This window comes from Chaetodon auriga, chromosome 10 (assembly GCF_051107435.1).
Source record: "Chaetodon auriga isolate fChaAug3 chromosome 10, fChaAug3.hap1, whole genome shotgun sequence".
Taxonomy (NCBI): domain Eukaryota; kingdom Metazoa; phylum Chordata; class Actinopteri; order Chaetodontiformes; family Chaetodontidae; genus Chaetodon; species Chaetodon auriga.
Genome location: NC_135083.1, coordinates 4,501,985 through 4,529,776, shown reverse-complemented (window position 1 = coordinate 4,529,776; position 27,792 = coordinate 4,501,985). Strand labels below are relative to the sequence as shown.

Here is a 27,792-nt window from a genome sequence, read left to right as displayed (position 1 = left end):
TGAGCCTTGGTGTTTCCTGATTGCAGATTCATGAAAAGTTATGGTAGCGTTTCCTCAATTCCTGTTTTTATTCGGTAAGTATTTATAACACGGCCACTTGATGTTGGATGTGGATCAGGGTGGTGTGTGTTGGAGGGTGTATTTTCTTTTTTGTGTCTGTTTTTATTATGAAAAGAACCTTGTGTTACATTGTTTTGCATGAAATAAAGTCTGACTGATTCATTCCTATAAAACAATATAGTGTGGTTTACAGGTGATGCTCGACTAAATCTTGGTCCAGTCACTTCCTGTTGTTATTGTTAGATTTCAGGCAACCAGCAGAGACTCCTGAAGGGACTTCTCCAGGCCAAGAAACAGGCAGACGCAGCCAGGCTACCCGTTTCCCCTTGTTTCCAGTCTTTATGCTAAGCTAAGCTAACTGGACTCTGGAGGTAGCGTCAATATTCTCATCTAACTCAAACAAGTGATTTATGTATTTCCCAAAAAGTCAAACAATTCCTTTGTCGCTACAACTCATAATACTGCAGTAAATTCTGTAGCATTGTTGTCTGTGCTACAACTCACACTTGGAAAACATCGCCGGTCTCATGCGCTGGGACGTCAGACACTGTCATGGCCTCGATGGCCACGGGCTGGGAGCAGACCTGAGTGGGATACAGCATCCGCAGCCGGAGGAGGGTCTCATAGTCCCCCTGCTCTGTGGGATTGTCCATGTCGAACCAGCGTGTCCTGCAACCTGCCCAGCAGTGAGAAGCATTAACCAGTCACAGGCATATGGAGACAGAAAATAAAATAATAAAACTGGTGCATGAAAACTTACCCTGACAGAACTCTGAGGGGCACGTCAGTATCACCTGATAATCCGCACACTCTTTACTGGCCTGTTTCTCATTGATGCATGCAAACCCAAAAGTGGTATCATAGCTGGAATATGACAAAGAGCAGAATGAAGAGCTCATTATGAAAGGCTGTTAGACTGAATCAACTCTGTACGTTTGAAAACAAAAAAACATGCTTACGAGAGGTACGTGTCTCTAGTGTGTTTGGCAGATATGCCGCTTGCCGTCTTGGCCTCAATGCTGATTGGGTTTCTGCAGACTTGACCGGGAAAAGTTCTCAGTAGTCTCGGCATGGACTCCACATCACCTCTGTCGGACGGGGTATCACTGTTCAGCCACTGTGTTCGACACTGCTCCGACACTGAGTGGAGATTAATGACGGACACATCAATAAAACTGGATTCAGCAAGAACAGGAATGTTTTTCTGTTTGGGGGTGTATGAAAATGATTACATTTTTTTGTCTAACTTTCTTTTGGGAGAGCGATGATGGGTCATTTTTCTTACCCTGTACTTAATTTGTTGTTTTCCAGTAGTGGAGGAAGTACTCTGACCTTTTACTTAAGTAAATGTAGCAATGCCTCAGTGTAGAAATATTCTGCTACAAGTAAAAGCCCTGCATTCAAAACTTTAATAAAGTAAAAACACTTAAATGTATGAGTGTATAACCAAACAGTATAACTAAACATATTTTTTGGCCTGTTCTTTGGCTGGATATGGACATTTTAATGAAAAGAAGACACACACCTTGACAGAACTCTTTCGGACACGTAAATCTGACTCTGTAATCTTCACAGCTCCTGCTCCCCTGATCTGCATTTACACAGGCAAACCCATAGGTGGCATCATAACTGCAACACAGAGTAGAAGAGGGGATCAGTGACGCCTATCAGCCTCTTCAGGTGATTCGCTTGTTGTGTCTGATGTTGTTGATCTCACTTTAAAAAAGCATCTGAGGTGTTGGAGGCAGGTTCTCCAGTGATGGTCTGGGCCTCGATGGCTATTGGCCGAGGGCAGATTTCTCTCGGGTATATGTTCAGGAGGTCACTGAGCACCTCATAGTCTCCGTTTCCTGTTGGATCATCATGATCAAACCAGCGCGTCCTACACTCTATGAACAATAAGGAATCAAAGAAACGCATATTTAAGAGCTCAGGCCAAATGTTTCTCCTTCAGATACATTTAGGTTAGATCATTTTGGGCACCTCGTACCTGAGCAGAACTGTCCTGTGCAGGTAAACTTGACTTTGTAATCATTACACTGTCTCCACTTCTGTTCAGAGTTCAGGCACAAAAGGCCCTCTGATGAACTGTAGCTGCAAAACACAATCATCCCATCCTAATATTACACTTGATTTGAGGTCACCACCAAGAATAAATATATTTCTAAAACACAAAGACGATTCAAAATGTTGCATCTGTCATTCATAAAAAGAGAAAAACATTTTTTTAACCACATCATGACTCATCAATCACAGTCACTGTAAGGGTCTAGTCTCTACGTGTGGAAGGTGTTCCTCGTGTGCTGCGACTTGACTCCTGAGACCGTCTGAGCCTCCATGTCTGCTGGGCTGGAGCAGATCCTGGTCCAGTGCTTCCTCCTCAAGTCACTCAGGAGCTCTGAGTCCCCGTCTCTGGAAACATCGCCCTCGTCAAACCAGGCTGTCTCACAGGCTGCGGAGTGGGAACGTTAGATCCTGACAATCTGGATTAATCTTTCATTTCTCAATGGAATCACGAAAAAAAAATAAAAATGCAGGGCTTACAATCCAATGCAGCGGCAACGAACTGAAGGTCTGAAGGAGCAAGAAGATGAAGGTTTTGATCAGTTATCAGTTTTTCTGTTAAATTACTGTGTTTATGAAATAAGAAAAATTAAGAAATCATTGATTATGTTACCTGATGCAAGAAGACACCAAACTCCAAAACTCTAAAATAATAACGCAATGATAAAATAAATGATGTAATAATATCATGTCATATAATATCGTGTCTTTTCAGGATCAAGAGAGGAAACGAAATCACCAGAATGCACCATGATTAAATTCATCACCTGAATCCAGTGAAAATGCACAAAATGACAATACCTGAAGAAGCAGCATGATTTTCTATCCGTTAATCTTCAGGAGAGAAAACATGAAAAAAATCCTCGCGGACTCAAGTTCTTCATTGAAGTAGAAACGAAACGTCCTTTGAATTTTACTGACAAAGTTGCTCTCCTGTGAGGAAGAGTCTGTTTATTGGCAGCATGTGGAGATCTGTGGTGTATGTCTGTCCTCCTGCTCCTCCCACACAGGTTCAGCCTCACAGGGTTCTTCAGATATCACCAACAGGTAATGGAGCAGCATGCAGCCCTAAACCCTCACTGCTCCTCTGAGGCAACTCACAGTCTCCTGCTTTCTGGTTAAATTAAAAACTGTAAATGAACAAAAAAGGAAAAAGAGGTGAAAAGCTCTTAATAATACATCAAAACTTCTACAATTTGGCAAAGAAATATCTCTCGTGCTTGTCTCTGTTTATCAATTAATGTACTCTAAGACTTTATTGTGGTGTCAATATTATGTAAGAGTTTTTTTTTGTGGGTTTGGATGGGGGGGGGTCCTTGCTTGAAACATAAAAGGTGTATTTGTACTAAAATACTTCAGCATCAGCTTGATTGGTGGAGCTCAGATTTGTGAAACCTCACATTAGTTTCAGCAAAAGTTTGAAAAGATTTTTGGACAGAATTCAGTCCCACGTCACTCACAGGGACCTTTTAACTGCCGCAGAGGAAAGGAGGAATGATTACAGTGAGCTGTGACCTGCTTCACTTTACGTCTATGTGAGTATTTTTAAAGGAAAAGCCTGAAAAACGGGAAGCTGTCCAGTCCCGCTGCTGTAATCAAAAAAGCTGGGACACTTTAAAAAGTAAAGAGGAACAGAATGTGATGATTTGTGCTGAACAGTTCGGGGTCTCCTTTGTTGTATTTTACATTTCATTTGGTCATTTGGTGTTTGTCTTGCTGAAAAAAAGCAACGACCTCCCTGAGAAAGACGTCGCCTACTCGACAGCATGTTGCTCTAACACCTGTATAAATGATTCAGCATTAATGGGCCTTCACAGATGTGTGTTCTTAAATTGTTGCACTGTTTGTCAGCTCAGTCTGTCACAGAGTGGTGAACCCCTCCCCATCTTTCCTTCAGACAGACTCAGCCTCTCTGGATCCTCTTTTTATACCCAATCATGTTACTCACCTGTTACCAGTTAATCTGATTAACTCTGAGATGATCCACCAGCTGTTTTCTTTCGGCGTTTCACATCTTCTCCAGTCTTTTGTTGCCACTGACCAAACTTTTTAGAAACATGTTGCTGACATCAAAATCCAAATGAGGATATAATTGTCAAAAAGCAATCAAATTTCTCAGCTTCAGCATTTGATGCGTTGCCTTTGTGCTATTTTCAGTTAAATATGTGGTTTCGATGTTTTGCAGATCATCACATTCTCTTTCTATTCATGTTTTACGCAGTGCCCCAACTTTTTCCTGTGTCAGTCTGTTAAGAATAGATGATCCTACTTTCTTTTTTCATTAAGCTTCTGAGTGTTTGACCAACACACATCCTCCAGTTCAGCAGTGTGTAGTGTCAAATGAATTGAGACTTGTCAAGACCATATAGAATTCAGTGTGGAATGAGGGCAGCAGGAGTCCCTCAGGCTCGGAAAGAGAGAGCAACTTGATGATGCACTTCCTGTGTGAGCTCGACAACCATGCTAATAAATATCTGATCCATCAGTTCACCTCACAGATTCAGACCTGTGTGTGCTTAAAGAACAGATACAGAACTAAAAGAGACTCAAACTAAAGGAATGATTGTTGCACTTGTTGCTGTTTTCTGGCTCCAAACTTGAAGACTTGTGTCTGACTGCCATTTATTTGAAAAGTTCAGTGTCACAGCCTTTAATAGGCTTCGGGCAGGTGGATACGTTACCTGCAAAGTGAGGCGAAGGCTCATCTGTTGAAAGCGACTCCAGAGTTTCTATAGATAACAATTAAGGCCTGAAGCCCTGCTGTGAAATGTCACTGAATGAATAGAAAAGGTCTAAAATAACCAGGATTGGTGTCGATTAACTGCTGTGTGCATGACACTGTGACACAACACGCCCAGAGGCAAGAAAGTGATGCATTTCTGACAAGCAGTGACCACAGGCCTTGTGATACCAGCCTCAATAAAATTCATTTTCAGGTTGCATTTATTGGAAAGATGGCTTGGACTTGCCCCAAAATTTGATTTAAGTCATATTTAAGTGATTTAGTGCACTTCAATGAAATTGGGGGACTTGCAAGATACAGATTAACCAAATAACAGTCAAAATCTGAACTGCTGAGAAAGATATATTTTGCCTTTTAGTCCTTACAATCATACAAACCTGAGATGTCAAAAGACTTCAGGACATGTTACCTTTTACTGATTAATTGTTATTAGCTTTACTAAAAATACACCACAAGCTTCTGGTTCTTCTTTCCACGAAGCTTCTCATCTGCATCTAATAGTGTCAAAACAGTTCATCATTGATTCTGTAGGTAGAAAAATCAGAGTAAGAAATTAGTTTAATATATATAAAATAAATAAATATGGAGATAGAATTGTGCAAACATGATTGTGTAACAGTGATTTAATGTATAACTAGTTGGGCAAATGAGAAATTTGAGGGAAAAAAGCACCTTTTTGGAGGATGGCAGACCTGTGAAAGCACATGTAAGATCTATTGTTTCTGATGGGAGTTAACCATCTCTGACATAACGACCTTAAAGTGAGCCTGAAAACTGAGCCGGCACAAACCCACCTCTGCCTCGTCATCCTCCCACAGAGTGATGAGTCCTCACCTTCGTGCACAGCCACCCTGTGGATCAAAGGGGTCTCTGTAATCTGTTGTGACTGCCGTTGAGTCAACAGCGGTTCATGAATTATTTAACTTTATTCTCTATAAGTTTTGCAGCTGCAGACCAATCTGACCACTATATTTCTAAAACCTTGAGTTATATGAATCACTTGTACGGAGTATTTATAATGTACATGAATGTACCTTACTGTTATGACATTGTACTGTCTATAATCAGACTATTATCAGTATCAGTATCAAACTTGACTTTACATGATGCATTTTGTATTTATCCATTGTCGAGACAATTTATCATACACATACAGTAGACTCTGTAAGATGAGAGCACTGGACCCATGAGACAGGTTTATTCTAGAAACCTGATTTGGGTGTAACCTCTGCACGGGAACACTGGGGCTTAACTCTCTTAATAGGCTGTGTAATCAGACCGAGTTGAAGGCTTACCTGTACAATGGATTATTTGGGAACAATGAAGTGATTTGACTCAAAAATGCTCCTTCTATAGAAACCTCCCAGCACAGAGCAGAACACAAGCGACGCAGACGTGAAGAAAGAAAACTCACAAGATTACAAATAGCACATGAATTTTGTTTTTAATTAAGAAACACCAAGGGCAGGGGGAGCGTCTTTTCAACACTGGAAATGGATGTGAGGTCGTCCGAACATGGACAACGTTTCATCTGGTACAATTTCATTCATGTAACTTTCGAGTTATTTTCTGCCAGGAAGTCGGAAGTGAAACAGGAAAATGTTAAAAAAGCTTTCAAAATAAAAATTTCCACCGTTACTAAAAGTGCACCTTTCATATTTTGCAATGGCCTGAAAACAACCAAAAAGCAGTGGGCGTGAGTGTACAGTGTATGTATGAAAATCCAGTTTAAGAGCAGATACACAAAAGGAACCCACACACCGTCATTCTCTGCTTCAGTGTCCTAAACCTGGACCACAGCAGTGGCTCTTTGATATCCACGTGCTCAGATTTTAACAAACGTGATGACGCCTTTCCGTGCAGACAAATAATTTATTTGCATTTGGAGTCTAAGACTTTTTCATCGAGTGAATAATAAGACCAGTTTCCAACCGTTTGACTGGGCAGTCCCAGTCAGGCGCACGTGAACCCTTCCTGGAACTGGATTGGGGGTTTCTGAGGAACTTACCGGGGGGGCCGTATTCAAACTCAAACATGAGGGGAAAAACAAGGGGATGTGGGAGGCAATACACAATAACCAGAGGAAAGAAACTAGCAAGCTTCGGTGATTGCTCTAAAACAGCAGAATCAAGCCTTGAAGCGAAGCGATGAAAAAGAGGAAAAGAAAAAAAAAAAAAACACGAAATAAATAAAAATGAAGCAACTCTAGGAGAAAGGATAGTGCTCATTTTTAGGATATTAATACAAATACTTCAAGCTTACAAAAAAAAAAGAGAAAAGGTTTGTGAACCCCAAAGTGATCGTGCCGTTGTGGTGTGGTCGACTAAAGGTGGGCGAGCATGCTTTATCGGAGCTGCACGACTGGTCACAGCACCTGCAGGAGGCTTCCGCTGCATCCTCACATGACCAAACACTGTCCCGACTGCGTCCTACTGCTGTTTGATGAATCTCCCTCTGCAGAGGAAACAACCCACAGAGCCTTCAGAGTTTTATAGCTTACTGAATCGTCACTAAAGCTACCAAACCTGAAAATTAAGTAACATCTTGAGGCAGTTCTGGGTTGACCCTCCTGAGGATTATGGATAATGACACACGCACGCACACAAACACACACACACACACACACCTGACTCTGTACTGGGGCTTAAAGTAGAGTGACCTATGCGAAATGCAAGCAAACACACTCATTCTTAACTGACAGAGATATCTACCTGACTGGCAGATAGTTTTACACGTAAAACGATATTTTCAACACTCACACGTTAAAAAAAAATGCTTTTCAGTCAGCTGTTTTTTGAGATCTACTCAATCAAATAAGGCTGTGGAGGCAACAAATCATGCCATACTCTTATAAAATCAACCTCAAACGCCATGCATATCAACAAATGTGTCACTAGCGTATACTGCTAACCAAATGACTAAAAAAAAAAACCACACCTCTACGTGGGACAGACATGAAACCATATGACTACCGTATGTGCTGTATCTTCATGTCTGACATTAGCACCAAGGTTTCTTTCTTTTCATAAAAAAAGAACAAATAAAGACACAGGAGACACAACATCGCTGCCAAAGCAAAAAAAAAAAAAAAATCAGCCATTTGTGGTTATTAATGTGTATCAGACGACCTGAGTTGTGTACTGAAGCTGCATGTGACCGTGACCGTGTGCGCTCCTCTCCCAACAATTTGCAAAAAGACTGTAAGCATGCTCGCAAAAAAGGTTCCTCTACAGAAGTGAAGAAAGAAGGCCTAAACGTCTTCAAGTATTAATACAGTTAGGCCTGTAAAAAGCCTTGGACACACAGTATTAGAACCCAGAATAAACTCTAGGAAAGTTGAAGAGCAGTTATGGTTAGTTTGCATGTTTTCCCCCACAAATATAATATATATATATTCATATGTATATAAATAAAAATTCAGTGCTGTAAAAACATCTCCAACTCCATAGGATCTGACCCATCGTAGAAGGCCTAATATGTTTTACTCTTACTCTTCTCATGGCTAAAACTACTGCTGGAAGTATGTAAACTGTACTGGTTCTCCTGTGTTAATAGTCCTTCATTGAGAATACAACACTGAGGAAGAGAAGACTTGTTAATATCGTTTCATTTTTTCTCTCTTTTTTTGGTTTTACTGCACACAGAGAAACATATCCTGTTGTGTCATCTTGCTTTTTTTTTTTGGTAGCAGCGAAGCACCAAGTTTGTGTCAGCCTCTTTGTGTGTAAGTCTCTCTGTGTGAGTCTGCTGTGTGTGTCTGTCGTCACTCCATAGTCTCTGTGTGTGTGCGTGTGTTTTCGTGTGTGTGTGTTCGTGTGTGCGCTGCGATCTATGAGGAGCACGGCTGCACGTTGACGCCGTGGGCCGCGTGGGCTTGCAGGTCGATGGCCTGGGCCGGCTGCTGTCCCGGCCGGGCGTTCATCAGCATCAGGTTCCTCACGCAGCCCGTCATTCCCGTCGAAAACTTCCCTCCTGTCATGGCAGCCATGTCCGGGGCTCCGCCTGTCACATGGGAACACACACGATGAGCGACCAGTGATAAACGTCCTCTTTGGACATTTGGACCCACGAAACATTTCACTGATACAGCTTTGAATAAATGACCAAGGTGACTTCACTCATTTCTGCAGTGAGGAAGTCCCTGTATGGAAGGCCAAAACTGCCAAAAATACAGTGTAAGAAAACATGTGTAACTTTGTTTCCAGCTAATTTAGCTCGCTGCACAGTTTACATAGACTTACATTAATTTTCTGGTGACTTACCCTAAACATAACCTAAAATGTAGTCATTTATATTATGGGGACCTGCATTTTGTCCCCACAAGTATGGTGTCCCCACAATGTGACTGTGAAAACAGATTTATGTCCCCACAACAAGTAATACATGAACACACACACACACACACACACACACACACACACACACACACATATATGTATGCACACAAACACACAAACACAAACACAAACACACACACACACACACACACACACACAGTCATGTTTCCATCACTTCTGGGGACATCACATAAACTTACATTCATTTCCTGGAGACTTACCATAACTATAACCAGAACTTGCTTAACCCTAAACTTAACCTAAACCTTAAAAACCTTAACCCCATTATTGGACTTTGGTGTTTTCAGTTATATATCTGACTTGTCTGATCAGGTTTTGTGACATTTTGTCACTTTCTGGCCTCCATACTTTCAGTCCACTCACCCAGATATATGCTGCCTTTGGTGTTGACCATGAGGCTCCTGCCCTTAGACTGTCCATGTAGCTCGGCGTCTCCGTCAACCTGGATGTATCCATCTTTTCCAGTCCTGCAAGAAGGTAGGAGAATGAAGAGATGAACACTGAACTCACACAGACAAGTCTGAAACGTACAGATGCAGCTGATATATTGATAACAGCTGATATTGCTGATACAGTGGAGCATCAAACTTAAATTATTGGGTGAGTTATATAACAAGAGAGCACAAATTAAACTTAAAACCAAGATCATAATGGGTGACAATTTTCCAAAGCATGCTGCTATTTCAGATGTTTGTATGTGTTTTTGAGCCATTAATTTCACAACTGTATGCTGAATCAGTTTAGACAAACTATTGGCTACAGTAAAATTCATGATGCAGCAGACCTGCAAAAACTTTATTTTAGTTGGTCCAACATCTGGAATCTTTCCTGATATTTTGCCAACCAAAATACTGCCATTACTGTACATTAAGTCAGCAAAAGTGTGTGAATCATCTGATTCCTTCTCAGCTTACAGAGGTTAAGTCTTACACTCTTGTCATTAAGACTTTACTTGTAATGGTTAGTTTGTACAAGAGGCTGCAGGGTATAATATGCAATCCTACCTGACTGCTGTGATTCTATGCCATCTCCCATCATTGATGGATGTCCGGGACAAGATCTCTGCCTCTCCACTGCCCAGCTGGTAACTGGATGTCACAAATATTATCAGCATTACCACAACATGAACATGAGCTGAAAACAATAATGCTCAGAGCTCACAGAACTTTCGAGAAGGTCACCTGAAAACAAGGTGTCCATTCTGGAGGCCGAGGCTAATGAAGTCCTTTCCTTTGCCGTGTTCTCCAAGTTCCTGGAAATAAATGTGTTTTAGAAGAAGAAGATGCTGTATGACTGAATACTGTGAACCACTGAGCAGCTTCCCTGCAGTAATTGTCTGTACATAATGGTACATAAACAAACATGAGGTAATGCATACAGATCGCAGCGTGATGTAAAACCGTCCATGCAAAGTGACAACAGAAGCCGTCATGCATACATTTAATTTCAAATCATGTGAGTCTCTTGACATATCTGACAATCGGAATTCTATATTTGTATGAAAAGCACACATTATGAAACATGCCAAATAAATAAGAAGTGTCTTGTGCTTGAGTGGATACCTTTTTACTAGCATGCACCTTTCGCAAATTGCGTGCGCCATTGGTCTCCTGAGGAAAATGGAGGGTGAGTTAGAGAAGCAACATGCATTTATTTAGTCGTGTCAGACAGAGCCGGGCTCGCAGCCATCATGCCCAACAACGTTACAGCCTCCGTGCCACTGAGGACGCAGCACGTTGAACGCCGCTCAAGATGAATGATTGTTAACATGTCAGTTAAAACCTGCTGAATGTTACGAGACATTAATGAGTGTCACTTCTTTACACGTGAGGTAATGGTGATGATTAAGCGTGCTGAGTAGCAAAGTTAGGGTGACAATGAAAAGGTGGAAGGGAAGTATGTGAGTACCAGGCCTAAGATATGGATTAAATCAGGGCTCGGTCCTCCAGAGATAAGACTCAAGACAGGACCAGGACTCACCACTCCCTGCCACAGGATCAGACCCTCAGAGGAGCCGGTTTTGATCTCCAGGTCGATGGTCTCTGGAGAATCATGAGCACTGAAACAGAAATAAAATGACATCAATTTTACCCTTGTTGCACCATCTGTGAGAGCAGAACAGGGTAGAAAAGCAAACTGTAGTTACCTTCTTGGGAAAATGGATTTAGGAAGGGCAATGTAGCCATCATTGTGGAAATGAGCTGCGTACTGATAAGGTGAATCTACAAAAAATGCAGAAGGCACAAATCAAAATGACAGTCGAACAATAGCAAAGATGCTGTGAACTTTTGTCCTCATTGTTATGGTGCCCTCCAGTGGCCAAAGCATGGAAGAAACCCTGCTAAGACAGGCTTGGTTAGATACAACGGTTCTAGACAAAGAGGTAATCTTTCACATAAAACACCGACCAGAGTATTTTATTTATGGTGGTGTTTTAAAAAACAGAAGTTTTAAAAGAAGAAATAACACATTCTTCCTCTTACCAATGAAAATTAGAGTTCATAAACAATAAATTGCACCCATGCTTCATTACATACACTCCATCTTTTATGAGGCGTATGTTAGCTAATGTTAGCTAATGCTAGCATACTTTAGAGAGGCCTAGATACTAATGTGTAGCCAGTATTACTGGATTAAGTTTACTGACTTTATTACTCTTATCTACTTGATTTTACTGTTGGATAATTCAATAAACATTGTGTGTTTACCTGCAAACTGACTCAGTAATGTCACTTACAAAGCAATATTTGTATAAAGTTTGCTAGCATTGGCTAACAATAGCCACCACAAACTACATGTCAGATCAAGTCTATAACAGCAACCTCTGAGTGTATAGAAATGAGCAATTGCATGTGTTTTCTTGCTTATTTCTTCTTTATAAAAGTACAAAGTCTCACTTAAAAATATATGAAATAAAATATAATCCTAACTTTCATTATATGCCCAAACTTAAAATTTCAATACAACAAATATCTTGAGTATAACCAAACCAGGCTCCATGGTGCAAAATCTTTTCCAACACGAGCAAGTCAACTCCATCCCTCAAACGTTACACCATCGCTGATCTTTCATCAAACTGAACTCACCATGGGTTCATGCTTGAAACACATATCAACTCACCCAAACACCATCACACTGTGCTTTCAACAGACAGTTGAAGTTGTTAGTAACAGCGCAAATGTGTGAATTTAATGTTCCGACTTAGTTCCAGAGAGAAAAACAAGTGTTTGTGCGTATTTTCTTGTTTTGCAGACAGGCATTCTTGAAGTAGACGGAGACAAGATTTTATGTTGTGAGTGGCCGTCTCACAGGCATTGACGTGACGGGAGGGAAAAACAAAAACAAGGGGAATTCCACATTTCATATGGGTCCAAAAACAGGAAGCATAAATCGGTTGATCTCCCGACTACAGACTCCCATCCTATTACCTTTTAATATAGATGCAGAATTCCCCTCTCCCAACTTTCCAGTGGGGATAAGAGCCTGTTTCCAGTTGAGTACAGACGCATGTTTGGTTTGTGTTTATGCGCGAACATGTGTTAGGCGATAGACAGGTTGAGCTTGGAGGGGACGCGGGGCCCCTCGAGTTCAGACAGGCCCCTGTTAGTCACGGTTGTGTCAGGCAGGCTGAAAGTGAAAATACTGTACCATTTGCCTCCTTAGCTTCCAAATTCCACTGGGCCTCGGGGAGGCTGGAGACCTGGCCTGTGTGTGCAGGATATAGCCATGAGAGCGTAAGACATAAGTAATCACTTAGGGTTGACCCTCCCAGCATGCCCTGCAATGCTGGGGGTGAACTGTCTGATGCTAGAAAGGCTTCATACTGAGGAGAATGTGAGTGATACGGCCTCATCTGATGCTGCATGTCTAGTCTTTCTGCTTTGATGATAAATAACTTTGTCTATGGGATGCAGGGGTATGCGCTAAGTCACATGTGCTGTAAGGCGGGAAATGCTTTGGAGATGTTTCAGAACAGCTTTTGTGCAAATTGGCTGCAACTGAAGTTGTATCATTAATACAATCAAACATTTTTCCCCACACGTTTTGCTCTTCCTGGGTTCAATTCTGATATGATATCTAGTAACTATTGTTATGTAGCTACTTACTTTCTTCACAGTTCAGGCCTGTGTGGTCGGGTGTACACACACACTGGCCGTCGACACAGCTGCCGCCGTTGTGGCACTGAAGGTCGCTCTCGCACACATCTTTCACCACCTCACAGCGCTCACCTGCGGGGTCACATACCAGTTACGGGTCAGGGGTGAAAGGTCGAAGGTCAAGTTCACACCAAAGGAAAGGTGAGTTAACGGGGTTTGGAGATGAGACTTGGAAAATGTTTATTGGTTTTTGCTTTAACTGAAAAATATCCAGATTTTTTGAAGGAGAGAATGTGTTTGTATTGTTTTTTAACCAGATTTTATGTCCTGAAGTTGTCTATAGTTTATGGTTAAGGAGGTTGCCTTCAACAAGACGCAGCTCAGAAAATCTTCAAGTTATAGATGAAGTTAAAAATGGGCAGAAAACACAAATCAGATTATGCACCAGAATCCAGAACTGTGCTGCAAATAATCCTTAGTCGTGTTGAAAGATTAGAGTTGTACTTCTGCAGATCCTATGCAGACATCTTTTCCAGTGTTTAGATGACGAAGAGGATGAGCACTGACCTTCAAATCCATCCTTACAGAGGCACTGGTACTCATACTCCACACTTGACATGCAGTGACCACCGTTCAGGCAGGGCCGGCGGTCACAGGGGCTGTTGTCCACACACTTGCGGATAGATCTGCTGTCTGTGAAGCTGTAGGACAGATCCACCTTCTTGTTGTTGATGGAAACCTAAGCAGGCAGTGCAGACAAGTTTCAGCTGCCAGATACAGAAAAAATGTTTCTGAACTGTTGCTTCGTTCCATCTTTTACCGCCTCACCTCTCCTATGCATCCCTCAAACATTTCGCTGACATTGGCGGGCTTAGGCAGGATGTCCATGAGGGGAACGCCTCCCAGGTACATCGGGGTATGGATATTGAGGCCCTGGGCTTTTCCTGGAGACGTCTTCCTCTCCACTGGGCCCTGGTCCACCCTCAGGTGGCCGGCCCTCTTGTTTCGCTCGGCCACAACTCTGTGCCACTGGCCCAGAGAGACCGGCTCTGGGCTGAGAAGAATTGCCTGGCCTGGAAGTCAAGATCAGCCTCATGAAAAGGGATGAAGTGGAGGTTTAAACTCACTTCACGTCAGTATTATCTGGCTAATAATTTGTGAAACAGGAATTTATATCCTTTTTCAGTCTCAGTTTAAATCTAACTCTAATTGCACTAAAAATCTTCATAATGTTCATTCATAAAACACAAAGCAGAAACAAAATGATGTGAGTTACATTTGCCTGTAGATATTTAAGGGCTAACACACTGATATTTTCTGAAATGACAACAGATTTGTGTCCATGCTTTACCTGTGCCCAGTTCATATCTGAACTCTACATGTCCCTCCACCATGGAGATGGCTACGAAGTCCTCCACCTTCATTTTCTTCCCTCCACAGAAGAACATCAGGCCATCTCTTTCCAGGGGCTTGAACTCCAGCTCAACACGCAGGTCATCGTGGATGTTGGTCAGGGGGGGATAGGCTATGTATGATTCATCGCCATCAAACAGTGGCGTGGTCACCAGTTCCCCTGGAGAAAGTGTTCAGAATATTTAATTACACATGGAAAATATCTATTGAAACATCGTTTGTATTTTAAAAATACTTGATGGGAGATGAGAGTATAACTTTCTGTCTTACCATCCATGCATTTGTTTCCAAACTTGCCAAGATGGCAGCGGCAGTCGTAGCCCAGGCCGTTTGGTCGGTTGATGCAAGTGGCGTCTGGTCCACAGGCCTCTGTGGGAGTCACAGACAGTAAGATAAGATAAGATAAGATAAGATACCACTTTGTGTGTATAAAAATAAAGTCACCCTTACATGGATGGCTCAGTATCTCAATGGAAGAAACACGTATTTTACCATTTTTATTATTTACCGGTATAACACTGAACTGTTAATGGTGTATACTAACGGAGCTGAGAGCTTTGGTTTGTTTGTGTGGTCAGGTGGAGGCTGTACCTGAGTGACAGTGCAGGGATGAGTGGTGCTGGCAGTTGCTGCCTGTGAATCCTCTGGGGCAGGTGCACTTGTACAAGCTGGTCTCTGAGTCCTCACAACTCCCTCCATTCTGAATGATGACATGGAAGAAAATAACTGGATATTAGTACTACAGAGAAGACGGATACACCCCTGATTCCAAAAGTCAGGATGCTGTGTGAAATGTAAATAATAGCAGAACGCAATCATTTGCAAATAAACTGTGTTTAGCATCAACAGTTTTACAAAGTGTTCCTGAGCCCATCTAGTGATTTCCTTCATCCAATCATGTGTTCACAAAGAGGTGAACCTCGCTCCATCCTCGGCTGTGAACGACTGAGTCTTTCCAGGATGCCCCTTTCATACCCAATCATGATACTATCACCTGTTACCAATCAACCTGTTTACCTGTGGACTGTTCCAAACAGGTGTTTTTGGAGTGTTCCACATCTTTCCCAGCCTTTAGTTGCTCCCGCTTGGTCAAACATTAAATATATTGTCTTTGCGCTGTTTTCAGTTGATTATTCATCAAAAAGGATTAGCGAATGATCACACTGACCTGGCATGGGCGGTCTTTGCAGGTGGGACAGTTTGAGACTCCAGTAGAGCTGCGGTCCAGGTCTTTGAAGATGACTTCATCACCTTGGATGACCAGCTGACGGATACAGCCTGCACAGAAGAAACAGCCAATAAATTTGAGCCTTTTCCTCCGTCCTGTATTTCCTGTCCTGTGGTGCAAACAGTGTGACATCTTACCAACAAATCCAGTCTTAATGCCAGCAGTTTTGGCGAGGACTGTGTAGTTGGGGTAGCCACCCACATGCAGCTCCTCATTCAGATCCAGGCCCTGGAACTTGCCCTGAGGAGAGGAAATGTGCATTTGTGAAAACACATTAACTGCTAACTTAAAATGCTCACACGTGACAGCGGCGCTAACGCTGACCTGCGAGCTGCCGTTGATGGGCTCCCCTCCGTCTACAATGATGTAGCCCAAGGTGTGGTTTCGATACAGCTCAACGGTGTGAAACTCTCCCAGCTTGATGGGGTTGTTGTCGCGTATGGTGGCCATGCCAGAGCCCACGTCAAACCTGAGAAGGCATAACATGTGATTAAGAACAAGATCTGTGCTGTGTTCCAGGCAGCTGAAGAAAGACCCGCATACACTGACCTGAACTCTAAGCGGCCGCCCACAAGCCCCAGAGAAATAAAGTCTGCTCCTGTGGTCCTCCTCTGGCCATTGTAGAGGATCATACCTACACCACAGAAACAAGGTGAGCACTCGGAAAAACCTAATCCGACATGCATACTCCACAATAATATCCATCTTAACAAGTCAATAAACAAATGGAATCTTCCAGTATTTGTGCTGCATATCAAGCTCTTTCAAAAGTTTCCTTGAGTCAATAGTGGAACAAAATGACAAACAACAACACTGATCTCTGCAGCGTTCCTGAAACAGTCACCTGATCCCGCTACATTTCACTCAAGAAAATCAAGATTTTAGACCAAACATGAGCGTACGTGACTTGTTTAGATGGACATTATTTAAAATGTCACTCACACACACTGTAAACTCTCTGAAAGCTGGATGGTGAAGCAGCATGCCATGGTGAGGCAGGTTTAAAGCCAACCAAGCCAGGTTATAACCTTCCATCCTACGTGGGAATAACTGGGCTGCCGAAGGCAACCAGTCACACCAGTCCTCCAGTTTCTGTCTCCACATGCCGGGAACACATGCTTTACATGAGCCACAGTGGCTCACAGGGAAGTGGGATCATGCCCTCCTACACGTCTTTCTACATCGAGTGTGATAGTTGTGAAAAGAAGTGATCAAGAGAGAGCAGACTGCATAAATGTGCAACACAAACTTGACTGTGAAGCCAGTTTGCGCATGAAATGCTGTCGATGTTTGTATCACACATTTAAACAGACGGAATCAAGCGTGTTTAAAGAGCTTTTGTGATAATTTGTAGCTCGCGTGTTGCCACGGCCACACATAAGTTGCCAGTCAATAAGAATAAGAGTCAAAATATTTTCCTTGGATTTTCCAAACATTTTACTGTAATGTCTTTTCATTTTGCTGTCGCCACACATCCTGCACCAGCTGTGGATGGGTTCAAAGGAACCATGTGAGTACTTGTAATTTGGCTTTGTGAAGCTCTCCCTGTTTTCAGAGCTGCAGTGAAGTTTAAATAATAAAAGAAACACCTAAAGAAACATGTGTAGCGTTGTATTTACACAGTTCTAGCATACAATCCCCATTCCAAAAAAGCTGGGACGCTGTTTAAAACATAAACAAAACCAGAACGTGATCATTTTCAAACGAACTGTGTTTAACAAACAGTTTTACAAAGTGTTCCTGAGTTCGTGTGTTAATCTCCTTCATCCAGTCACGTGTTCACAAAGTGCTGAACCTCGCTCCATCCTCACTTGTGAACAGCTGAGTCTTTCCAGGATGCCCCTTTCATACCCAATCATGACACGATCACCTGTCACCAATCAACCTGTTTACCTGTGGACTGTTCCAAACAGGTGTTTTTGGAGCGTTCCACATCTTTCCCAGTCTTTAGTTGCTCCTGTCCCAACATGTTTGAAACATTGCTGCACCAGATTCAGAATAAGCAGACACTTATTCCTACTTATAGAAACTATATATAACTTATATAGATACTTATAGAAATCAATGAAGCTGATGAGGTCAAACATTATTGTCTTTGTGCTGTTTTCAGTTGAGTACACGTCAAAAAGGATCAACACATTATCACATTCTGTTTCATTTATGTTTTACACAGCGTCCCACCTTTTCTGGAATCAGGGTTGTATAAAACCTGTGATTTTAAGCAGCAGTGCTGCTGTGTCGGCGGTGTAGAAGCTGTTTAAGTAGACTGGGATGTAAAAGCAGATTTGTAACCAAGCCATTATTATACTGATGACTGTAATACTCTTAAAAGTGGTTCTGTGATCATGTCCAAAAAGCCTGTATGAAAACATAGGCCATGCACCATCTCGCATCACTGTCACAGCCCCTAAATTAGCTGAGCTGGATGCATTATGTGAAAGTCTGATGGAGCCAAAAAGCAGCACTGCCAGCATCACTCTTGAGTTCCTGTGGTTCTCAAGAAATGAGACTCACCAGCGTACAATATGAGACCTTCCCACCACGTGGGTGAGAGGGAGAGGTGAGGGAGAGAGGGAAGGGACAGAAGACGCAGTGAGATTACACATGAAACATGACAAACACGGTACACAAGTCACAAAACATTACCACGCTGCAAGATTTGACAGAGAAAAGTGTAAAGTAACACTTCAGGGAGGATTAGGTTCAGGTTGTGCTTCCTTACCATCAACGTTATCAGGCCTAAAGTTGATCTTAATGCTGAAAGCCTTATAGGCATTTTTGATGGTGGGCAGGGTGAGGTAGGACAAGGGGTCCTGAGCAAAGTATGGCATCACTCTCTCTGAAAAAACAATGATCTCATAGTTAGTGCAGTTCATACTCAAAACTGTTCTTTCATTTATTAACATCCCTTCCCACAGAACTGTGCACCTCGCAGACTAACCGTGAACTTGAAGCGAGGTAAAGGCTTCCACTTTGCCCTGTTTGTTAGAGGCCGTGCAGACGTATGTCCCAGAATCCTCATGGCTGACCCGAGGGACCGTCAGCACGTTCACTTCCTGGAAACACTTTGGAGGAAGCTCTCCTTCCAGCTGGATACAGGCGCAGTAACAGAAGCAGCATTATGAGTAATGTCAAGCAAACATCTGGACTATCATTAAAGAGAGTTCCTAAACCTCACATCATCTTGAAAAAAAAAAAGGTTTACTGGATGACAGAAATATCTTGGTTACCTTGGACCATTTGATCTCAGGCACGGGGTATCCTGAAGCCACACAAGGCAAGACTGCATCAGACCCAACTGTCACCTCCTTCGTCTCAGGCAGCGCAGCAATTTGAGGGAGGGCTGCGCAAATGGGCAAAGGATTCAAATGAGGGTGGTGGTGACAGCTTAATTGCCACCATAATGCATCCGTGTGTGTGAAAGTGCGTTTGTTTCTGTGTGTGTGATGGAATGTTTTTTCTCCTCATGTGCACTCACACTGGACGTTCAGGACCACCTGGGACTGTACTGAGCCGACGTCGTTGGTGGCCGTGCAGCGGTACTGCCCTGCATCGGCCTCTGTCACCTGCTCGATCTTCAGCATGCCGCCCTTCACCATGATGTGAGCGGGCAGAGACCCACCGACTTTACTCCACTGAACTGTGGGCTCTGGGTCCCCAACGGCCTGGCACTCAAACTCCACGGAGTTTCCTATCATCACAGTCTGCACCGAGGTACGCACGTTGATCATCACCTTCGGCAGGGCTGCGGAAAAGGAAAAGAAATGAAAAGAAATCAAAGGCGTTGTGTTTGGCTTTGAGGAAGCGGGGTATAGACTTGTGTATTCGCAGGGAATGTACCAGACCTTGGATGGTGAGCCTGGCAGTGTCCTGAGCCTGACCATACACACTGCTGGCTCTGCAGATATAAACACCTTCGTTGCTCTGCTCAAGGTTCTCAATCCTGCAGAGAAACATTCATTTACACACATGAAAACCAGCAATGGGCAAGTTTTTACTTCACATACGACACAACATTTAAGAAAACGATTAAAGGATGAGTCTGGTGACATTCTATATTTTTCTTATTGTCAATCATTTCCATGACCAAAGCTAGCAAAGAATTCTTCCTACTAACAAATCTGACAAGAAGCTGTATTAAAGTCAGTATTAAAACCACATCAACCAGGGTCACTGTTGCACTGAATGACATGTTGGTCAATCCTACATACTCTATGCTGTCCTGCTGCTTTACAGTGAACCGGAAGGATTGAGGGATTTACACATTATTAGTTTTATTTTTTCTTAGGATTTGTTGACAATAGTACAAATATAGAAGACCAGCAACCATACCATGCATTTTATATATACAGTGTGCTAATAATAGGAATAGAAATAGACTCAGCTGTAAATGCAAGTAGTTAAAGGGTAAACTGGCAATTTGGTCCTTAAACATTCGTATTCACACATGCAGCACTGTTTTTTAATCTTGAACTGTTGTCTACATGTGAATTTGTGTATGAGTCACCTGAGCACCCCGTCCTTGATGTGGTGGTTCGGTGGCAGGGCTCCGCCTTCTTTCAGCCACTCAATTTTGGTTTCTATACCACCTGCTGCTGAACAGGTGAACTCCACAGCACTGCCCTGGGCCTTTACTTCAACCTGGGGTGACACCCGCACTGCCAAGGGGGCTACAGAGGAAGGACAGAGAGAGGATTTAGGTCTTGCTGTGGTAGCAGAATATCACTATTGCACCTCACAAGTCATTCATCATCATTCATAATCATCAGCAAACGTACATCTGACTGTGACTTTGGCAACCACCTCACTGTTGCCCACTCTGTTGGTGGCCACACACTTGTAGCTCCCAGCGTCCTCTGCAGTGACCAGGTTGATCTGCAGATCCCCTCCATTAACCTCGGCCCTCGGGGGCAGGTTTCCATCCAGCTTGGTCCAGCTGTAGGTCAGAGGAGGAGTGCCATAGGCCAGGCACTGCAACCTGATCACCTCCCCGACCCGCACAGCCACATCATCAGGCACAGATGTGGCATAAGGAAGGGCTGGAGACAAGAGGATGAACGTTTACTGTGTTTGTTTTCTCAAGAGATACATGCTGCAGAATAAGACATGTGAAGGAGGAACTTCTACTCAACATATATTACATCTAAAAGAATAAACGAAAAGTAACACGTTAAAATAAAATGACAGAAAACAGCAAAACCACAGCACTCACTCTCCACATCGAGCATGATGGTGACTTCGGCGGTGCCCATGTTGTTGGTGGCAGTGCAGATGTATTCTCCAGAGTCTTGGCGGCCCACGCTGGGCAGCACCAGGCTGTTGTTCACCACCTTGTGTCTCCAAGGCAGAGGAGAGCGCAGCTTGGACCAGGTGATCGTCGGGGAGGGGAGGCCTTGGAAGGCAAATTGGAGAACAAAACTTAAGTTCTACGCTCATCTAATTAAATGCCAATTTTATGCCATGTTTTTGCAGCATTCACATATGTTACAAACTGCTACAGAAAGACGGGACAGGAACTGGGGCATCATTACCGTGGGCCTCACAGCGCAGCGTCGCAGTCTGTCTCTCCGCCACCACCACCAGCGGCTCGGGAACAGAGGCCCTGGGCACTGTGGGCACCTGAGGGCCTCCCTCAACCATGACCTCCACCCTGGTCTCAGTGGTGCCTTCGTTGTTGCGAGCTGTGCACACGTACGTGCCGCTGTCTTCTGGACGTGCCACTAGTATCTGCACGGGAGGAAAAAAATGGATGCAAAGACACACACTTTCACTAATCTCGAACATTGACTCAATCTTGAATCTTTACACAGCAACACAGAAATGCAGTGTTTTCAGATGTATCAGTACCTGCATGACTGCGTTGGACTCCATGGGCACGGGGCTGCTCAGCATGGTCTTGCGGTTGCTGTCCAGCCTGTGCCATGAGACCGAGGGGCGGGGCTCTCCTGACGCCTGGCATTCCAGGTTAATGGGTTCACCCACCCTGACACGCACAGGTCCAACAGGGGTGACAGCGGCCACAGGAGACTCTGAAGGCACAGATAGAAAACACTGGCTCCAGATCTGATCGGCCACTAGAGGGAGCCCTTCACTTAGAGGTTTGGGGGTGTTCAATGACAGAAACGTGACTCTATGTAGACATGCATGTCACTTACCTTTGACAATCAGAGACACGATGGTGTGGGTGATGCCGAACGGGTTGCTAGCCACACAACGGTAGGCGCCGTGGTTCATAGGGCGCACATTGGTAATGGTAATAACAGAACCATCAGGGCCAACTTTAACATTATCTGAAGAACAGAAGAGCAAATGAAACATTAGATGTAAATGCTGCAAGCCTGCATATTTTCATACATGTGTTGCAGTGCTGTTGTTTTGGATGGCGCTTTTTGAGGTTTAAAAAATGACCCTGATGATGTCATAAGGGTTGTCTCGGCTCGAGCCTGAGACTTGCTTTAACGGAAAGTCTGCATACAAACTGGAGGTGTGAGGTTTGAAAGAAAAGGGCAGGAGGCAGGAGGGGTCGAATGAAAGATGCATTATGGGAAGTGTGAGATGCAGTATTTTTGTCAGTCCCCCAATTTTATGGAAGAGCAAGACTAAATCACCAGAATAGCCCTTAAAGACATATTGAGGAGGTCTAAATCTTGGGTATAAGACAGCCCTTGAAGATAATCATAATTAAGGGAGGAAAGTGCAAGAAAAAAAACTAAGCTGGAGAAATGTGAAGGAAATACTGCAATGATTAGCCTGGCACAGTCACATTTATTTTCACTCTTTTACAAAAAATCTGAAGAAAGGTCAAAGAAGACTGGAAGAAATGACTACACACATTTGTTTATTCACTGAACACACGCCACAAAGCACCGCTGTGTTTCGAGAAGAAAAGCCTAAAAGAACTGAATGAGAAAATGCTAGCAATGCAAAAATGTCTTGAGAAAAGCAGAGGTCTAAATTAGTCCTTAAATGAAGTAACAGAGGAGTAAGTCATGGGTGGACTGCAGCTGTAATAGCTTGCAAATAATGACATCATAAAATCAGAACTCATTAAGCAGGTTTGGTCCTCGGTGTGTGTGTGGTTATTACCTGGCAGCGGCTGGTTGCTGGCCAGTTTCCACTCCAGTCTGACAGGCTGGGCTCCGCTGTACACCCTGCACCTGAAGCTGGCCGACTCCCCCACACGCACTGCAGCGCTGTGGGGCTCAATGGCGATGATTGGACTCTGAAGACCTGCGGCAGAAAGCGGCGGTTTGAGCTCTGCACGGATTCTATCGGAGCATTGGTGTTCACCATCTCACTTCATTTAGCTGACTTATTAATCACAGAAACCTGAAGTACTAAATTACAATTCAATGTGGGCATGGGCTGCATTGGCAGAAGTTAAAGAGCTCAAACATCGCTCACGTCCAGGAAGGAGTGAATGAGGATGAGATCATGGGACAGTAGCAAGGAAAATCGTTCAATCTGAGGTCACGTTGCACTCCGCTGGAAAGTACGCCTGGAAAGTCCATTCATGAAGTGAAGCAGTGTTAGTCTGAGAACAACACCCTGCCATGTAATGCTTCTCAGTGACGCTGCCATCAACTGCAATTTCCTCAGTGAGAATGACTGCCGAGTCTAATCAGCTGGACATCAAGCACCGCTAAGTACAGCAGGAACATTCTTTATCTGTCTGCACAGGGAGCTACTGTACCCCCTGCATGAGTCCTACAGTGTTGTCTAACTTACGTGAAGAAGACGAAGTGACAGATACGGACACTGAAGCCTGGTGGACATGAGATCCTGGATTTCCAGAGTTGCCCTGCACCCGACAGATATACTCCCCAGAGTCCTCCGGGGTGGCTGACAGGATACGCAGCTGGTTGCCCAAAACCTGCGCCCAGCAGACGAGACATGGAGTCACTTCAGTTCAGCTTACAAGAAAACTCATCATTTTACTTATGATACACTCATACCACCACCTTTACTGCTTGTTCATATGCGTATCATATCACATCATTCAAAATGTGTGTGTGTGATTACCTGGTGGTTAGAGGAGAGGCGTCCGCTGGCTCTCGTCCAGGTGACTTGGGGAGGAGGGTTTCCAGGGGCGAAACAGTTGAGGTCCAGATTCTGGCCCTCCTGGACGTCAGCGATAGACGGCTGGATGGTGACCACTGAGGAGCTGTGGTCCGCTGCACCAACACAAACACCACATCAGGCTTTTCCTCTAAAACACTCACTCTGACATTCTGAATCTTATGACCTTACAGGAAGTAAATCTCACCTTTGAACACAGTGACTTTAATGGGAGCGCTATTTGAGCCAATGCTGTTGCTACCGACACACATGTAGGTGCCCGAGTCGGACATCTTGATGTTGGGGATGAGCAGAGTGCCGATGTCGGTGCGGTCCATGCGGGCCTGGAGAAGACACACACACATTTCAGAGGTATGGTTTTACTAATATCTACACCATAAAACACACATAACTCAATACAGTGAACTGAAGACAAAGCACATGACTTACCTCTCTCACGTCCCTCGACACAACACAAATATGACATTGCTGACATTACTAGCTAAGAGCGACACAAAAGCGCTACGGTGAAGATCTTTAAGACAAGACAAGAGCTGTTATTGCTACAGTTCAGTCTTTCTGGAAATGGATTTTGATTCATGGTTTCTACAACACAGTACTTTGTACATGAAACTGTACAAAGTAGTGCCAACATTTCTACAGTGATTGGTGGGGTTGTTAATACATCATGATGGGTGATAATTAAACTATCTTGATTCTGAAAAAAGATGAATGATTGATGGCTTTAAAAATGAGGAGAGTTAGAATTGACACATTGATTGGATGGGACGGTGCAATATAATGTGGTTCTAAAGTGTAAAATCAGGGAATAATCACTATCCAAAGCCCTGGAGGTGAAAAGATGATAAGATATCTCAAGTAAGAACCAAAAGCCTGCATCACTTTCAACGCTCATATTTAAAATCGCTTTTCTGGCTCATGAGCAATCAACTACTTGACTTGTTTGTACACTACTCCACATGGCAGTCAGAGGCCCAGCAAGGCTGAAAATGAGCTTTCATAAAGTTTGGAAACACCTCAGAGGGGAGGGGAATCAGGAGGGGAGGGTCTGGGGAGGGATTACTGTATCCGGGGGGTGTTGGGGCATCCACGGACAAAGCTGCTTAGCTCCGGCCCGTTCAACCGTGAGGGAGGCTAAACCGAGCAGTGGCTGAGGCGGGCCCTGGCTCAATGTGTGTCTGAACCCATTGACGAGTTTTCAAAGCAAGCCGTTTGCTAGAGCATACAGAATTTCTGCGTGGTCGCACGGCAGAGCCCAGCTCCCCCTGGGAAAGGCTGACACAACGCAGTGGCTCTCTGAGGCAGAACTAAACAGGCCCCGGAGCCCTCATCGAGTCGAGGAGGGCTGTGCAGAAACCAGACTAACACAATACCCCTTTGGGCAGGGGGGCAGCGGGCTGCGCCTGGCACGGAGCAAAATATGTCTGAAATACCTACAGTACCTACTGTATACTTAGTCCTGTTAATACACTCAATGGAATGATGAGGGTCAACTGGGTGCTGAGAGCCCAAACACGTCAGGGATGGTATGATGTGGACAGCACAAAACAAAAGACTATGGAACACTTTAACTGACAAAACGCAACATAAAAACACGGACTGCATGCAATTACACTAAGAAGTCAACCAGACCCACCTAGTTGGTTTTAATGTATTTGGCAACAGCTCTAGAGGGATTTAGTGAGCAGCTGTGGTAAATTAACGGGATTTACAAGGTGTGAATCAAGGACACGTTTGATCATGCACTTAGTCGACAACGTGTGAAGACGAGGTCAGTAGAGGACAGTTGAGGTGAACTACGAGACAGGACAGACAGACAGCGGACAGATGGACAGACCTGCAGCTCCTCAATACGTCTCTGTAACACATCGAGACTGTTGCTTTTAAATTGATGGAAACCGTGAGAGGGAATGGCCTGAGCAAACGTCAGAACAGGGTGGGATCAAAAAAAAAGGGGGGAGGAGACAAACAGAAGGGGAGGGAAAAATAAAGGTCAATGGTCAAAACGCTGAAAGTATAAACTGACACAGTATGATGAAATACCATCGGCACCGGACACACCTTGAAGTGCGAGACAGAAATACAGCACAGCAGAATATGAATACAGATTGAATCCATGTTAAAAGCACGATTCAGGCACTGACGCTGCAGGGGGTGTCTCACCTGTGGAGGGATTTGTCCTCCGTTTTTCAGCCAGGTGAGCTTCGGCGTGGGCGATCCCGATGCCCGGCAGTACAGCCTCAAGGTGTCGCCCTCGTGGACTCCAATATTTTGGGGGCTGACTTGGACTTGGGGCTGGGTGCCTAGGCCGCTTGGGTTAGACTCTGACCAGAAAAATGCATTGTGATCATTCACACACAAAATAACCAACCACCCCAACTTCTTCTGCTCGACAGTTTTCACCAGTTATTGTTTACTTATTGTTTTTCCTCTGTGACGTGCTAAAACATGGAAATCACGGGTGCACAAATAGAGAAGAACAGTGAAATCAATTAACCTGCTCAGCAATGTCACTCTAAAGAGAGTTTGCTAACATGAGCTAGCATTAGCTACCATAATCTAGTCATGCCTGACAAAGTGAGACTGCAGCAGCAAGACACCTGAGTGTACTGACTTGAACAAGAGTGTGTGTTACTGCTTATGAACTAATGTTTTCTTTTCTGGAAGATTGTGCTTTTTCCAAAAGCTGTCTCACTTTAATGAGCTAAAAAGCTCAGCTGAAGCTAAACACAGTGGTGTGGGATGCTTCTGTTGTTTCAAGCTAGTTGTTTTCTTAAAAAGCCCTTTAGACATTGAACAGGACTGTGAACTGGTGGAACAATCTAACCTGATCATCACTATTCAGTTCAATTCAATCACTAACATTTGTCCTAACCTTAAGCCAACATAAATCAAGCCTTAACCATAAAATATCATTTATGTCGTGGGACGTGCATTTTGTCCCCAAAGTGTGTAAACAGCTTCATGTTCCCACCACATGTAACACACACACACAAACACAACACATACTTTGGACAAAGAGGGAAACCCGTGCTGTGTGCTCCCCATGAGTGTTCAGGCCCTTGCAGGTGTACTCTCCCTCGTCGGCTGGATCCACCGCCGTGAAGGTCAGGACGCCACCTCGGATCACAGCTCTGGGACTCATTCTGTTCCCTGGACCTCCTGTAACAGTGACACCCTGTGACTGAACTGAGCTGACGTTCTCCAAATCATACAGCAGAAATAAAGAAACTTGCATTTCCACTCAGATTACCATGAATAAATCTCAACAAGGCCTGTGCCAAACAATACAACAGTGGAGTTCTGACTGGTCATACCAATCCATTCAATGGCAGGGGCTGGGTTTCCAGTCACTGTGCAGCGAAACTCTGCCCGCTGGCCCTGCTGGACATTCAGCACTGAGGGAGTGATGGTGGCCACAGGCTGGGCCCCCTCTGCCGCTGCAGAAGGAGACACATCCGTCAAACACAGCTCAAAACGGAAAGCGAGAGTTCCCAGAGGCGGGTGGAGAAATAAAGCGTGATAATGCAGACTGATCTATCGGTGCGGTGGCGAAGTGGAAAATGAAACCTTGTCAGGAGTGTCGAACCGCTGCATGGGCATTACATTAAACTGTGGGAATGCTTTTGATTACAATGAATTGATCAGACTGAGAGAGAGAGAGAGTGATGGCCTCTGCCCGTGCCCCCACCCTCACCCTTGGCAGTCTAGATCCTCAGAGCAGACGAAACAGATGAGATGTGGCAGGCA

At 44.0% G+C, this 27,792-nt stretch overlaps 1 protein-coding gene across 2 annotated transcripts in view; it reads right to left on the bottom strand.

Moving 5' to 3' along the window:
* Positions 1 to 6,294: 6,294 nt before the first annotated feature.
* hspg2 (heparan sulfate proteoglycan 2) overlaps positions 6,295 to 27,792 on the bottom strand; it is a 92,657-nt gene continuing 71,159 nt past the window's right edge. The window contains exons 47-84 of one of the 2 annotated variants that reach the window (XM_076740982.1): positions 27,360 to 27,482; positions 27,052 to 27,204; positions 26,206 to 26,366; positions 25,880 to 25,957; positions 24,230 to 24,365; positions 23,986 to 24,137; positions 23,692 to 23,836; positions 23,050 to 23,193; positions 22,119 to 22,253; positions 21,811 to 21,992; positions 21,495 to 21,690; positions 21,176 to 21,355; positions 20,742 to 21,002; positions 20,471 to 20,633; positions 19,809 to 19,906; positions 19,442 to 19,708; positions 19,194 to 19,306; positions 18,905 to 19,052; positions 18,686 to 18,802; positions 18,478 to 18,495; positions 16,513 to 16,597; positions 16,288 to 16,432; positions 16,101 to 16,203; positions 15,904 to 16,013; positions 15,327 to 15,435; positions 15,006 to 15,104; positions 14,674 to 14,895; positions 14,151 to 14,395; positions 13,890 to 14,061; positions 13,332 to 13,454; positions 12,874 to 12,930; positions 11,372 to 11,447; positions 11,206 to 11,284; positions 10,788 to 10,835; positions 10,407 to 10,477; positions 10,230 to 10,313; positions 9,589 to 9,692; positions 6,295 to 8,869 (exon numbers count right to left, since the gene is read on the bottom strand). In XM_076740982.1, the coding sequence (XP_076597097.1) occupies positions 8,697 to 8,869; positions 9,589 to 9,692; positions 10,230 to 10,313; positions 10,407 to 10,477; positions 10,788 to 10,835; positions 11,206 to 11,284; positions 11,372 to 11,447; positions 12,874 to 12,930; positions 13,332 to 13,454; positions 13,890 to 14,061; positions 14,151 to 14,395; positions 14,674 to 14,895; positions 15,006 to 15,104; positions 15,327 to 15,435; positions 15,904 to 16,013; positions 16,101 to 16,203; positions 16,288 to 16,432; positions 16,513 to 16,597; positions 18,478 to 18,495; positions 18,686 to 18,802; positions 18,905 to 19,052; positions 19,194 to 19,306; positions 19,442 to 19,708; positions 19,809 to 19,906; positions 20,471 to 20,633; positions 20,742 to 21,002; positions 21,176 to 21,355; positions 21,495 to 21,690; positions 21,811 to 21,992; positions 22,119 to 22,253; positions 23,050 to 23,193; positions 23,692 to 23,836; positions 23,986 to 24,137; positions 24,230 to 24,365; positions 25,880 to 25,957; positions 26,206 to 26,366; positions 27,052 to 27,204; positions 27,360 to 27,482 (5,075 nt within the window). In that variant the 3' untranslated portion in view covers positions 6,295 to 8,696. The remainder of the gene's footprint in view (positions 8,870 to 9,588; positions 9,693 to 10,229; positions 10,314 to 10,406; positions 10,478 to 10,787; positions 10,836 to 11,205; positions 11,285 to 11,371; positions 11,448 to 12,873; positions 12,931 to 13,331; positions 13,455 to 13,889; positions 14,062 to 14,150; positions 14,396 to 14,673; positions 14,896 to 15,005; positions 15,105 to 15,326; positions 15,436 to 15,903; positions 16,014 to 16,100; positions 16,204 to 16,287; positions 16,433 to 16,512; positions 16,598 to 18,477; positions 18,496 to 18,685; positions 18,803 to 18,904; positions 19,053 to 19,193; positions 19,307 to 19,441; positions 19,709 to 19,808; positions 19,907 to 20,470; positions 20,634 to 20,741; positions 21,003 to 21,175; positions 21,356 to 21,494; positions 21,691 to 21,810; positions 21,993 to 22,118; positions 22,254 to 23,049; positions 23,194 to 23,691; positions 23,837 to 23,985; positions 24,138 to 24,229; positions 24,366 to 25,879; positions 25,958 to 26,205; positions 26,367 to 27,051; positions 27,205 to 27,359; positions 27,483 to 27,792) is intronic. The other variant, XM_076740983.1, reaches the window with a different exon arrangement.